The sequence below is a fragment of the Filicampus tigris genome, chromosome 2, assembly GCF_054856515.1.
Source record: "Filicampus tigris isolate MCC_2025a chromosome 2, RoL_Ftig_1.0, whole genome shotgun sequence".
Taxonomy (NCBI): Eukaryota; Metazoa; Chordata; class Actinopteri; order Syngnathiformes; family Syngnathidae; genus Filicampus; species Filicampus tigris.
This window is the reverse complement of record NC_141218.1, coordinates 6,456,112-6,470,604: the sequence shown is the minus strand read 5'-3', so window position 1 is coordinate 6,470,604 and position 14,493 is coordinate 6,456,112. Positions and strand designations below refer to the sequence as shown.

Below are 14,493 nucleotides of genomic sequence, written 5' to 3'. Positions count from 1 at the left end.
AAATGTGCTATAGCAGCCGGCGTGTGTGTGCATGTGCGTGTGATTACATGTTACCATTGTGCAAGCCGCCGGCAGCGTCCTTTTGCAAGTGGTCGCCAGGCACAGAGGGGCTGCCACACCAGTAGGATGCCGTGAATGGGAAGTACCACGGCCTGGGGATCCCATACTGGCCTGGGATCAAGTGCGGATAACAAATCATGCAACATTTTTAATAATGCTTTGGTTGCAATTAAAAATAACAAGGAAAAGGTGACATAATTGTTTTTCGTTTAAAAACCCTCCATTTCATTATTTTTAATGTGTACTGGAAATTCAATGGCGTTTTCATGTTGGCAGGTGTAATATTTCATTTGAAGTCGTATACCCGGGAAGACGTTCTCGATGTACCAAGTGAGCGTCCAGTAGAGGGCGGCGTCCAACAGCATCATGGCGATGGATACCACAAAGGTGTAGCGCTCGCCCTCGTCAGGACTTTGGCCCATGTTGGACCACTGGATGCCGACGCCTTGCTCCTCGTATTTGGAGAAGCTCTCGCAGCCGAAGCCAAATGCTACGCAGGACAATAAACTCTGAGGGGAAACGGGAAGTCAGAGCTTGCGTGACTGTTTACAGGGAGCAAAGCACACAGGTACACAGCTTGTTTGATGCCGCGTCGCGTTCGGGAACACCCATAAAAAATGCTTTTGCATACCCATTCAAAACAAATCATAAATCCTACACGGAGGGGAAATTGCCAGTGACGCTTTTGCCCATGAAACATTAGCCGCCGCCGCCTATCGCTCTGCATCATCGTGTTGCTTGCCAGCTGCCGCCTCACGCCTCATTTGCTCGCAGCATTTGTGCTCCGGAAGAAGCATTTCCTGCGGCTTCCCAGGCAAACCGTCACCGATCCCGACTGCGCTTGGGCGACTGGATTCAATGGCTTGTCACTGGGGCTGTTGTACCCTTAACCCTCCTATTATGTTTGTTTCTTTGGTTGTTGATGAGGAACAAACACAACAGAAGGGTTAAGCCATACCATGGATTATCTCTTGGGACCAATAACAAAAACGGTTTAAAAAAAAGTTCTGAATAATTATCCTCCGTAACTTAGGAAGTAACGCTAACCCAAGCAAGACAGAAGAGTACTAGCCTCAAAGAGAACAGAACGATTGTGCAAGTATATTGGATTGGCTCTTTGGCGGTACCCTCAAAAGTGAACAATTTGGGACAATAACAGAAGTTACTAATTTATCCCTATTAACCTGTACCCTAGTGCAGTGATTCTCAATGAGTGTACCGTGGCACATTAGTGTGCCGTAAGGGATTATCAGATGTGCCACGGGAAATTATCCAATGTCAATTATTTTGCCCCACAAAAAAACAAAAAAAGGGTTTTGTTAACTTATTTATGCCAACCACGTATAGTAACAGGCAAAACAAGAAAATGTTCTTGCACTAGAAGGTACATAATGACCCTGCATAGCCACTTTTTGTGAATTATTTTGTTAGTGATGTGCCGTGAGATTTTCGGCTGGTTGAGAAACACTGTCCTAGTGGGACTGTGGTATACGCAAGACCAAATCCAAGTTTGACCCAAAAAGCAATCAGCTTTGTCTCTTGAATGTAACCGTTTCACTTTCAGGAAAAAAAAAAAAAAGCAACCCGAGGTGTTTTGAATAATTGGGCTGGACTTTCCATATGAAATTGCGAGGGAGATGCACTGCGGGTATTCTTGGACATAAAAGGATTGCTACCTCGCTAGGAAAAAGAAGAAATGCAAATATGCCTGGAGCTCAGGTTTGGCACACAGCCGCCATCTGGTCGTTGGAATTGAGGTGAAAAAAATTCCACTCCGATTAAAGACTTCATTATCAGGGACAATGTAAGGGGAGAACGTGTATCCCTTGACACGTTGTAATATCACCCACACTTGAGGAGAGAGGAAAAACCTCCGGCCTGATAAAGTACAGGCATGATCTGGATAGCGGCGCGGTCAGGGAAACATTGCTTATGCTAATTAGCAGGCTAAAAGGCTATCTGTCTTGGGGAAGCAGGGGAGAAAATAAGATCTCAGCACTTTCGGGTACTATAAGGCCTTATGTACAGTAATAAGTGAGTAGAAGAGTTTTTGCTAAAGGCTCATGGTGAGGAAGTCAACCTCCCCTTACATACTGCCACTAATTGCAATTAAAAGATCATCAAGATAGATTAATGACTGAATAAAGCAGTGGAAACCTTAATTCTATCCCAAAAACGAACCCATTCCTACAGAGTTCCACACCAAACATAAATTCTAACCTTAACCTCTTAGTTTGACAGCTAACTAATATCCAACCCCAAACGCAAAGACCTATCCCTAAACCTACCCTAAGAAAAAACCCTAAATCCTAACCTTGATTCCTAAAATGTAACCGTTAACCCAAAACTCATTTTGTAACTCAACAGTCTCGAACACCAACAACAACCCTAACATCCAACCATTACCTCTAACTCAAATCTGTAACTGTAATGCCAAGGCCTTGACCCGAACATCAAAGTGTAGCCCTAAATGCTTACTGCAACCCTAACTTCGAACACTAATCTGGAATCCAAACGCCAAATCTTTAGCCCAAACATGTTAATCGCAACATCTATCACTAAACTGTTCCCCAAACCATCACCTCTGACCCTATCTTTCAAACCCTAACCTGACCAACCAGACCAATCATGTTTTTCAATTTGAAAATACAAGGAGACCTGAGTGTGTCCATTCAAATGTTTATCTTAATGATCAGGAATTCAGACTAGGAAGTCATAGGAAGCCCACTACAGATGACTACCGATGAAGGATGAAAGCTACGTCAGGTGCCAATAAAAAATATTACTGGCTGTCAACATTGATTGCTGCTATTCATTTGACTTATGAGAAATATGTCCATTTGAGTTGTTGAAACGGGCAGGGAACGTAACACGCCCGCACTGACAATCTCTCCCTGGCGACAGTAAGGATTGGGAAAGTCATACGTCTTTGCCTGCGGAAAGGACAGCTTGAGGACAAATGATTGTGGCACCGTCATAAAGGTCACAGAAGAAAGGCTGAAAGTTGATCAGTGGTTCATCTTACAGGACTGGCCCCATTGCCAAGAGTAACTTTAAGGGTTTGACAAGCAACGCTTAAAGGCACGATGATTTTGCTATTTCAGTGCCAAACATATATATTTTTTCAGAAGCAAATCCATTAGGAACAAATGATACCCCTCAAGTCTTACCACGGCAACCTTGGCTCCGAAACCTAGGACATCTCTCCAGGCGTAGCAAAGGAGGTGCGGCAGGTAGAGGACAAAGTAGATGAGGCCGCCGCACGCCGCCGCCAAGTTGGCCTTGGAGAAGAAGACGCTGATGAAGAAGCACTGGGTGACGGTGGTCAGGCAGAACACCAACAGGAAGACAAAGATGACTGTGGGGTCGCTGTACTGCAACACTTTGCCATACTGGGGTACAAAGAAAGAGTTGAGTCGATATCGGAGGAAGAAAACTTGATCAAAATGTATGGTGAACACGAGGCACTTGTCCGGCTGATTAAAACAAGATTCAGATTTGTGGTTTTTAAAGTTCACTCAAAGGAGGACACCACTGCCTGAATTTTGAGATTTTAAGCCACCAAAAAATGTATGATTACAAAAAAAGAACGAAACTTGTTGCTTGTCATTTTTCGAACAATCACACTCAATAGGGTCAATTGCATGGCCATCAATTATTGGAACTGAAAAAGTTGGATTTCAGAAGGCATGATTAAAACTTGGAAGGATTATCTTGGCATGATCACAGCTGGAAAACCCAGGGGACTAGCGACTAAACCATTATGTAGCTTATAGCAAAATGCATTCATTTTCTCTCATTTTGGTCCGGAGAGATTCTCCAAAATGAGGCATTGGGTCCTCCTGGAATCAGTTCTAAATCAGTGGGATCACCTTGAGTATAAGAGCAAGGAGCAGCGAGCTGATGGCCAACGGCAGCGCACTGGACACGGCCCAGCTCAGCCAATAGATGGCGCTTCTCAGGCCCATGATCCTCACCGCCTCCTTAAGTCTGGCTTCTTTCTCAGCAACAATACTTTTAATGACCATGGCCACCGAGTAGATCCAGGCCAGTGTCATGTATAAGGGCAGCGAGCGCACCAGAGCCCGAAGGAACCTGAAGGGGCCACACCAAGACCAGACAAACACTTTGTTCACGCATCACTTGTCAGGCTGAATGTTGACCTGAGAGAAGCGCGGTCCCATTCCTAATGTCCTTGATCACAGAGTCATCTTATTTTCAAGTTGTTCCACAAGTCTTGAAGATTTTTTAAAATTGACCATACTCAAGTTTAACTTACGACCCAAGGACAGTTGGTTGTGGACAACCCTTTGATGCTGTTCTCTAAGGAAATGATTCTTTATTTTGGTACCAAACGATAAATGGTAAATGGACTGTCACTTGTTTGGTACTCAAAGCGCTTGACACTGTACCTCATCTACCTACTGATGACGCAGCATCAGGAGCAACTGGCGATTCAGTATCTTGCTCAAGGATACTTCGACATGGTCACAATGGCCGGGGTTGGGAAATGACCACGCTACCACTGAGCCATGCCGCCCGGTAGTTAAATGCAGCTCAGTATTTGAAGTTCAGACATCCATGACCAAAGGGCAATTTTTGAAATTCAGGCAAAAAGGGAGTAATCTGTAACATTTTTGTATTCTACCTGCCTTGTTGGCACACGCAAATGACAGAATTCTTATTATCTCCAATGTCTCATCTCCAATTTCACCACACTGAAATTGAACAGATCGTACAGACGCTGTCACAGCTGCTTAATACACAGATCAATGACACGCACGCCTCTAACCAACACAAGGAAAGCAAAAGCACCGGTCAAGATTCTGGGCCATCTAAACCATAAAACAATAAATTGCAGTGTAAATCCAAACTGAACTTTTACATACCTGATGGAAGGACAGTTTGGTACCTTGCGACAGTTACAACAATAGACGCAACATACAGAACTGAACCGGATGACAACACTTGCTAGAAAAAGCACTTAAAAATGATGACAGGACTGGTTGCTGTCCCACCTAATCCAAATGCATCCCTGTGAAAATTACTGCTTAACTCGCCATTATTATTAATGCACTGAAGCAGGCTGTGAAATTATCATTTAGAGCTTGTCATTTGAATACACATCGCTCCTCCAAGGCACTCGGCTAACTGGATTTATTGTTATTAATGTTTACACATTGCTCGTGGCTTGCAAACACATTACGTTGACGGGGGGGAATAGCATTGCACCCAGCTGTTCAAATACCCGTTTTTATTTACCAGACACATTTCACAATTATGCGGCAAAATAATTGATGAGGGTGATGTGAACTAGCAATCATCTTTAAATCATTAACAATGCCTCCTGCAAAACAAGGATGTGCTCCCTTTCAGTGGAACATAATGACGCTGTCGCCGTGAGCGTTTTGTGCGTCCGTCCTGGTTTTTATTACTATAAGAGTCCCGACACCAAGGCCACTGTTGCTGTACTAACACCACGCAGTGAAATAGCAGCGAGCGACCCGCTGGCCTTCAGATAATCAACTCTAATTGCAATCACGAACACATGCGGTGCCAAATATCCATGGCTCTAATTGCATAACAGGAAGCCTGTTTGAAAGCAAAGGTGATGCAACTGCGGGAAATAACAAACGCCGCTGCGGTGATCTTAATTTCAATAAATTCTACTTTGGGTTGCAAGAGAGAAATATATCATTGGGTGGAAAAAGTAATCACGGGCAATTATTTGACCCCACAGCCCAATGATTGGTGATTAGCAAAGGTATACCACAAGACAAGGCGCGACCTGACGGACCCAATCTGGGGCGTCGGCTTGGTTGGAATCCGATCTGATCCCGCGTCCATTTGCGTGCCTCGTTTCCACTGACCTTGACCATGACACTAAGTAGGGCACACGGAATGGCGAGCAGAACAATGTTCTCGGTGAACCTCGCCAGCCAAAGGGCGTTGTCGCGCACGCCCACTGCTCGCAGAACCTCCTTGAGCCGCAGCTCCTTCTCCAAAACCAGGCCTTTGATGGTCATGCACGTGGTGTACATAAAGGCCAACACCAGGAACATGGGGAGGATTCCACCAATGGCTCGGATGAAGCTGCAAGATATTTGTAAGAAGTGCATCGACAAAGGCGGAACTGTCGCGTAAGCTCCCAGGAACACAAGGTTGCAGAGGGACCACATGACAGTCAAAGATGCTGTCCACACACCATGTAAAGTCAATTACAGTCACTTCCTGATCTTCATCAAACTTCGCTGTCATGCACAGTCCCAACGAAAATAAAAATTCTGAAATATCCGAGTCATTTTTATGTATGTTTGTATGGAATCAGTGTAGTACCAAAAAGGACAATATAACAAAATAAATATTTAGACCATGACCTTATTAAGATAAAGTGTGCAATTGTGCAGTATTAGTGATCAAATTGAATTGACTTGAGACAATGACAGAGTGAAAAATGGCATAGTATCACTTTGAGATTAAGAGACAACTGTTTGAAAAGTTAATGGCAAGGAGAGAGAAGCTATTGCTGACTGCTGGTTTTGGTGGGCTTGTTTTATAGTTCCTACTGGAAGGAAGGAGCTGGAAAAGGTAATTGGCAATTAGGTAAAGTAAAGGTACTACAGTGGCAATTTTGGTCTTCCATTGGTCTAGTACACCATACGTGGTGCAAAGTTGGAAAGCATCTTAACTACCTAAATCTATATATAAACTTGGCTTTTGAAGGTTTGCAAGAAATGACCAAAATGACCCTAAAACATTAGACGGCCTGTGTCCTTTTAAATATTTTTTTGTGGTTCTGCTCATAATAGAAATGCCCGGCAAAGTTCATGTCAAACTGGCTGAATTGCGGGTCTGATTCAAAGGGGGGGAAAAAGAAATTAATTCAACGGACTGTTTGTACAGATGACTGGTTGGCATAACCTGATACTGAAGATTATTCAAACCATGTTGGACGCAAAGAAGAAGAAAAAGAAATTGCTCTGCAGACGGGCGTGTCACCGTTAATGCCATGGCTGTTATTTACAAGGCAGACTGCTCTAACCTTCATAAACTCAATCAAAGCCTTTTGCGAGTTAGCTCATGTTAGCCGGCTGCGGTGAGTGACTCCATGCTGTTGCAACAGCAATAAGGCCATTCATAATGCCACCAAAATGCCATGTCAATATCCTCGGCTCCTGCCTATATAACAAAGTGCTCCCTTCTCTTTATTAGACAGTGACTGAGACGTCAAAGTTATTCCGATAAATATGATTTAGTTCAGCCCACGGATAAAGCGACATCATCTTATCACGACAAGAGCTGTAACAAATTAAATTAATACCTATTGCAGCACTCGTCCCCGTCCAAGAATCCTCACTCAATAGCAACCAATGCAAAGTTAGAAAAAAATGATCCCCCAATGTTAATTTCTCAGCTCATCAAACTGAGTGGACAAGTCGTTCATAACAGGATGGACAGAATAGTCTCATGTCTGAAACTGAACAGGAAGTCGGCCATATCGGTTTGATATTTTTGCTCTAATTCTTGGGTTTGTATTTTGATGAACTCCGACACAGGAATTTACCCAAATGAACCTTAATGGGAAGAAGGTATTCTATACAAGATGGAGACATTACATTTTGAAAAAACGCCCCACACAAAATCTAATTTGTTTGCTGAACATTTCAAGAATTTTCACTAAGTTTGAAAATGTTTTGCCACAAAAACCAGTTTCTACGAGCAACACGAAATTTGATGCACATGTCTAATTTAGCCATCTGTCTAGGACAAGTACGCCATCAAATGTTGGTGGATCAATGGCATTAGAGTTTGATGGTGCAGAAAAAGTGGGTGCAAAGCAAGGTTATTACAGTTAACCGGACAAATTACTCCATATTAAAAGAAACACTAAAACTAATAAAAACTCAACTAAAAGGAAGCATTTAAAAAACAAAACTAAAACAACTCATAAAATGTAACAAACCTGCTCTACAAATGTATTCAAATTAATTGAATTAAAAAAAAAAGTACACATGAAATAAAAACGAATGATATGGAAAAATCCAAAACTATAATAACACTGGTACGAAGGCCTGCTGATTATCTCTTAAATGATGATTCTGTTCAGCATACTAAACTGGGGGTTTCCAATCTGTCAGTCACAACAGTTTGCTAAACATTTGAGTAACTATACAATATATTAATAAGCCTTGTTCAGAACAGAATTGCTAATGTTGAAAAAGTTTGGCAAGCCTCGAACTACAGATTTTTGGGGTTTTTTTTTTTTTTTGCACCACTTTCCTTGACAAAGAGTCTTTGGAGGGATTCGACTTTAAGCAGTTACCATATCACACATGCAAAAACTGCCTTGTGGAGCCTGGAAAGTTGAATCCTCAGTGAAGCAAAAGCCGTTTCTAAAGACGAGACGAGAGAAGCCGCGTGAATGCTAATGCCAGAACGTCTCCGGAACAGCTGACGGCCTTCCGATTGCGTTAACTCCTTCGGTGGCGATTCCTCCCCGGGATCAGCCATGCGCTGCGCGTCCGACACCGTCAACCTTGCCACCAGATGCTCTTGAATTATACATGAGCGGATCGATCAAAAGGTGCTTAAGTAATAGAACTCTGTGGTGGGTTGGCGTTGTGCGGCTCCCGTTACATTGGCGGCCTGACCTAAATTTAGGGACGCTGAGAAACTGGTTGCTGTGGAAATAAAGAATGAAACGGAGCGCCACTTCACAAGCGGGTTCTAATTAAAAAGCAAGTGCTGGATGACCCACTACACAAAATTAATATTACTGTATTTCATTGTAGTTAAATTGTGTCTAGTCATACTTTTATTTCTGCGCTCACACATATATTTGACATGCTATTCTTTGACGACATTAGAAAAATGTAATTTAATATAGAATCATTTCATTTTAAAATTATCTATAGAGTTGGATTCATAACAATAAACATTTATTTTATGTGATATAGTTTGACAAAATTAAAAAAAATACAAAAAACACTTATTCAATGATCTCACAATATACATTCAAGTTAGCTCAGTATTGAAAACGCACATTTAACATATCTAATGTAATTGACACGTTATTCAATGGCAAAATATTTCATAAAATATTTATTTGAGCAAACGTACGACACTATATAACTGTTATTGTGTATTACATTTATTATGTATTACATAAATTTTTAACATAATCACAATGATTATGATTACCAAAAACATTTACCGGTAATTTATAGTATGTGCTACGTTTGTATTCACCTTTAAATGTGTGGTTTTTTTGGGGGTTTTTTTGCTCAATGGTGAAAACACCTATAAAACACTATGTATTATACTTCTTATAAACACGTAATTTTATATAAATAATTACATTTAATCCTGCACTATTTCATTCAGAATGCAATCGACATTAAGTGTTATTTTATTATTATACCTGTATTTTATTCCACTTTTAATCCGGTACACCTGGATGCAGAAGTCAAACTAGGAATTTCTTTCTGGTGTGGTAAAATGTTTGCTCAGCAAATAAACATTGCTCCAAATGTAAACATGAATGCGTAACTTACTAACATAACTTAAGATTGCACTTTTTCCCCACTTTGAAATTAATCACCAAAGAAAAAAAACATTCATCTAACACAGCTCGCCCCGCATGTAATCGAGAGAATCCTTAGATGTGAAAATGTTAACGGCCTATTGATGGAGATCGCAGCCCCGGGATCCAAACAAGAGATGCCTGTGATTCCCGAACGTGAGGTGGCGCGGGGGCCACTGATAAAAGATGTGTTTATGTGCTATCAGGCCCCACGGGGGTCAACATTTATCCCGCAGCATCATCACAGGCCCGGCAGCTTGACGGCTCAATGGGATGACAGCGGGAGCTAATACACTTTGGTTATCTTCGGTGCAAAATGCCACTATGGGTGTGCGTGTGGAGCAGGGGAGGGGGGAACCTCTGGTTGAAACAACTTTTAGTTTAAACTGTAAACACACCGCAATCTAAGATCTTAAAACCATTTAATATCATTTCAAAGTCTTCTATATTATCGTTTAAAATACTTATTGGCTTACCGATCATTGGAAAAACAAATGCATCAGTACAATGATGACTCTCTGCAACAACCCAGGCTAAATGGAACTCAGTCCCCAGCATGCAAAGATCTTAATACTGTCAAGATGTATCACTTCAACATACTCATTTGAGACCAATTACTACTTTCCTAATAGAAAGGGCTGGTGAAAGAAAGCATGAACATGTGAGTTGTTTAGCACTCAGCTGCAGTTCTATTCAAAGTTTAAACATTTAATTTGGTACAATTTTTCTTTAACTTTATTCTACAATACATTTTCATGAAATCATTATTTTAGTGCAGTTTTCTATTTTCATATATAATGCACTGTTAATGTTTTTAAAATCTAAATACACGCTGCCTCGTTTTTGAGAAGCACTTGGACTTACTATGCTATCACATTTTAATGTTGGTACTTGGAGAGCGTAGTATTTTTCATGCGGTGTAAAACGTTTGAGGACCATTGTCTGGTCTAGTATACGGTCTGTGGTTCAAATGTGGTAGCAATTAAGAATTTGAAGGACTGTTTCTAATGTAAAACAATTAGGCATGGTTTTTTTTTTGGGGGGGGGGGGCTACTCTTGACATGACATGCCTACCAACTTTTGCGTAACTATATAAAACTTGGTCTGACCTTGTGGAGCTGAGTTATTAGCCTTTCACCATTTTATGGCAAACATCAATGCCATGCTCAGCTGACATGCAATAATAAAAACTGTAATTCCTTGCAGGTAAGTGCTGCCTATCCGTCTAGTATTTTTGGTGCATATTTAGCAGCTATCAGATAAAATCTGTAGTTCTAGTTTACTTTTGAAGGACAAATGGAAATGGACATGTAATTTATACCGGCTCATTTGTGTTGCTCATATAGCACTGATCGGCCAGCCTATGTCTCCTCGAGTTCCATTTTGGGTCGGGAATTATCCCATCTAAAACAATGCAAATAGGCAGCTGTTTAAATACGTGAAGGAAAGCTTATAGTTCTTGCTATCCGTTTGCCTGGAGACTGTGCAGTTAAAATAATTACCGCCACGGTCCATTCCCATCCCTCTGTTTCAGCGGATCTTCCTTTGTCTGATTCCTCTTTCAATTATTCATGAATGAAATAGCAATTTTCAAGGGTTAATAATTTATCGGATTGCCCGCGTGGCGGCACGGGCGAGGGAGTAAATGGTGTTGGGACTGAGGGTATTGCAGTGCTTTATGGCTTCCATTTATCTTCTGTAATTATTAATCGGTGCTCTCGGGAAGATGGAATGCGGCGACCGAGGGGGCTGGCGACTGTCCGATTTGCACCGTTATGAATGTAAAAACCTCAGTCGAAATGCAATGCAAATCAAAATTCCTCTGTGATTAGACCATCATCAATTGAGCCCATCTGTCAAGTAAACGCGGTCCAAGTTTGGTAGCAATAGGATAAAATCTCTTGGACAACTTTTGCTTTGACGTGTTGCTTTAAACGAATGACCCTGAAATAACTCTTTCAAACGGAAATGTCAGACTTTTGGTGTCTTTTTGACCATGGGTTTCTGAAAGAGTTTGTAGAAATGCCTACCAAATTTGTTGCAGAGGTATAACATTGAAAGGAAGAAAAAGTACTGCAGACTTTAGGAACAAAAAGCTTAATATGATTGTGGGTGGTGGTATGCATGGTGAGCAGAAAGCCAAGACAGAACGGGGTCCTGCCAATGAATAGCTCTACATTGAGCAGTGAATTCGTAAAATGGCCGTCTGAAACCAAGAAGACAGACTTCCTGGATCGTTTCAGGTGTGCAATGCCAAAATACTGTATGACCCTCAAAAGAGGGACATGGTTATCAAACAGCCAAACAAAGTCATCATTTTCATCCTAGCTACCCAAACACCACCTAAAGATCGCTTGATTGAAAACCCTGCACTGTAAAGCACATAATACTCTGAAATTAGATTCCTAATCTCTGGAAATGGCAGTCCGAGTGGAGCTGAATATTTTGTGTTGTGCTGTGCGGCAGGGGTACGGTGTTGTTAAATCTCCCCAGTAATTATCTTCGGGCCTTTTGCTTTATTAACGTAATGTTGTGAGGATGGGAGTCTGAATATTTTTTCCGGCGATACGGCGCTAACATGATGAAACGGGATTAGAGTGGGATGTGTTATGTACACTGAGCATCTTGGCTGTTGTGAATCAAATACCCACGGTAGGTAGGGACCTGCATAAATAATTCAGCATCCATCAGCAATTAAGGAATTTCCTGTGGTTTGTCTGAAATCGATAGTTTGGACTGACTGAATTCCTGGTCCCTTTCAAGCCTGATTAAATGCTTTTTGAGGGGGTTTGTTGTGTTAAATTGATGACTCGCATGGGTGGCAGTTATTCAGTTAGACAAACACGAGAGGATCCTGAAGTTTTTCTCAAGGGACTCCTGGTAGCCCATGCATCCGGATTTTCAAATATCAGGAAAGAAATTGGAGAGAAACTGCAATGATTGATCGCTCACAAGAAGAGCGAGGGGAAAGTGAGGAGTCTGTTCGCATGCTGTTGCTAACAAAAACAGCATCACCCATCGAGCCACGTTAACAGCTGAATTAAAGTTTGTGCGTTTTAAACAAGTTAACTGCCAGCGGGGTTTTTTTACACTCCATAGACAAAAATAATGGGAAACTGACAATGCTTCTATGTTTCAATACAAATAGGACCGTGTGTCATTTGTCACAATACAAAAAATACTATGTGTACTATGCGGACTGTGAATACTGTGAGTCAAAAATGACCATGAGTCAAATTATAATACAGTATGTGTACCATGTGTCAAACAGGTAAATGCTCATTAGCATTCTTTTGCTCATCAAAACAGCAGCACCTACCAAGACATGTAAACACAGGCGCAGGTGGATAAAATTAATGAAAGACTATCGTACTTCTGTTTTGTGGAAATGGTGTAGCTTCCAGTTGACTCTGACATTTTTCACTCCGCAATATTGTACTTATTCTTTTATAAGTATGATAGGTGGCTAATTTTCGCCGTCTCAGTTCTTGACGGTCGGTCCCCAGTGTGAGGGGAATGTTTGTCCCCACCCCCACAAAACAAAACATTGTACTCACGTGTCATCCACGTAGCAAGGGTACGGCATTTGCTGAACGAAAACGCCGAGGGGTTGGGTGGTGGACGTTTGCGTTCGTACGATGCCGTGGTCGATCATGTCCTGCAGGTAGGCGAAGCCTCCCCGTATATAGCGCAGGTCGTTAAAAGAGTTGTCTCGGGCCCCAGGAGACCATGACCTTATTAAAAGCAGACACATTGTCATCTGTGCTGGCAAAGGCCAAGTCAACGTCAAGTGAGGCTGTCACAACCGCTGCCGGAGAACACGTTTTAGACAGCAACAAAAAAAGTGGCACTCAAATTTATAAGGTGATAACATGATGGCTTTCCAAAAAAAATGTCCAGACCTTGTAAAAAGAAGTAGATAAAATACTGGAGACCCTTACACACTACATGAAAAAAGATACTAATGGGGAACTGACCATGTGTCAAACAATAATTTGTGTACCATCCGTCAAAAATATCAGGAGCTAAACAATATTATGTGGTACCGTATGTAAAACCAGAGCTGGGCATTCCATCTATGTGACGGACCGGTCCGTATATCCGTCACTGAGGCCTCGATGGCCGCGGCGAGCACGGGGAGGAAAATAGTGAGTTGTTGTCGATTGGGGGACAGATTTGAGTGAGGGACCAGGCTGTAAACAGGCTTTCAAAGCGCAATGAGTCACTATTTCGGGTACTATTCCCCCCCCTGTCGTTTTGTGTACTGGCTCTTTAACTGTGAGTTCAGCTCTGCTCACTGTTCAAGACAGCTAGCCTATGCGTGGGACAAGTGCTCACACATGAAGCAGCACCGAAACTGCTCCTGCACGATTTGTTTCTCCACACGCGGACTGATGCTTGTACGTCAATTTCCACCCACGGACTGATGTTCCAGTCGGCGCTCCGGAAGCTGAGCGGAAACCAGCGAGCCAATCAGCAACCCAAAGGGCTGACCAATGGAAGCGTTCCCTGGACCGGGCGTGACGCCTCCGCCCATCCGTCTGCTGAATTGACATATAAACAGTGACCGCTGTTAAATAAAGCAGTTGCATTACAACTGTCGACTCGCTCACTTCGTCTCCTTACACACATACAATGTGTGGTGGCAAGCGGTTCGTCAAACCTTTAACACAGAAGTGAGTGCCCATAAATGAAGCGGATTTGAATAGTAAATTAGCCAGCTAATGAGCTTTAAATAAACCTCTGCACTTTAAATAAATCTCTGCCGTTAGCATCCCTCCCGCGGTGTCATGCACAGACGCTTTTTTTTTTTTGGTTGGGTGGGGGCAGACGTAAGGACGGACCCGCTT

At 42.2% G+C, this 14,493-nt stretch overlaps 1 protein-coding gene across 4 annotated transcripts in view; it reads right to left on the bottom strand.

Annotated features, from left to right (window-relative positions):
- LOC147151060 (phospholipid-transporting ATPase ABCA1) overlaps positions 1–14,493 on the bottom strand; it is a 68,598-nt gene that overhangs the window by 40,912 nt on the left and 13,193 nt on the right. For all 4 annotated transcript variants that reach the window (XR_015081895.1, XM_086012882.1, XM_086012892.1 and 1 more), the window contains exons 14-18: positions 13,201–13,377; positions 3,933–4,155; positions 3,231–3,452; positions 365–569; positions 55–171 (exon numbers count right to left, since the gene is read on the bottom strand). Coding sequence is in view for 3 of the 4 variants with exons in the window: in XM_086012882.1 (XP_085869008.1) it covers positions 55–171; positions 365–569; positions 3,231–3,452; positions 3,933–4,155; positions 13,201–13,377 (944 nt within the window). In the remaining variant the exon portion in view is untranslated. The remainder of the gene's footprint in view (positions 1–54; positions 172–364; positions 570–3,230; positions 3,453–3,932; positions 4,156–13,200; positions 13,378–14,493) is intronic.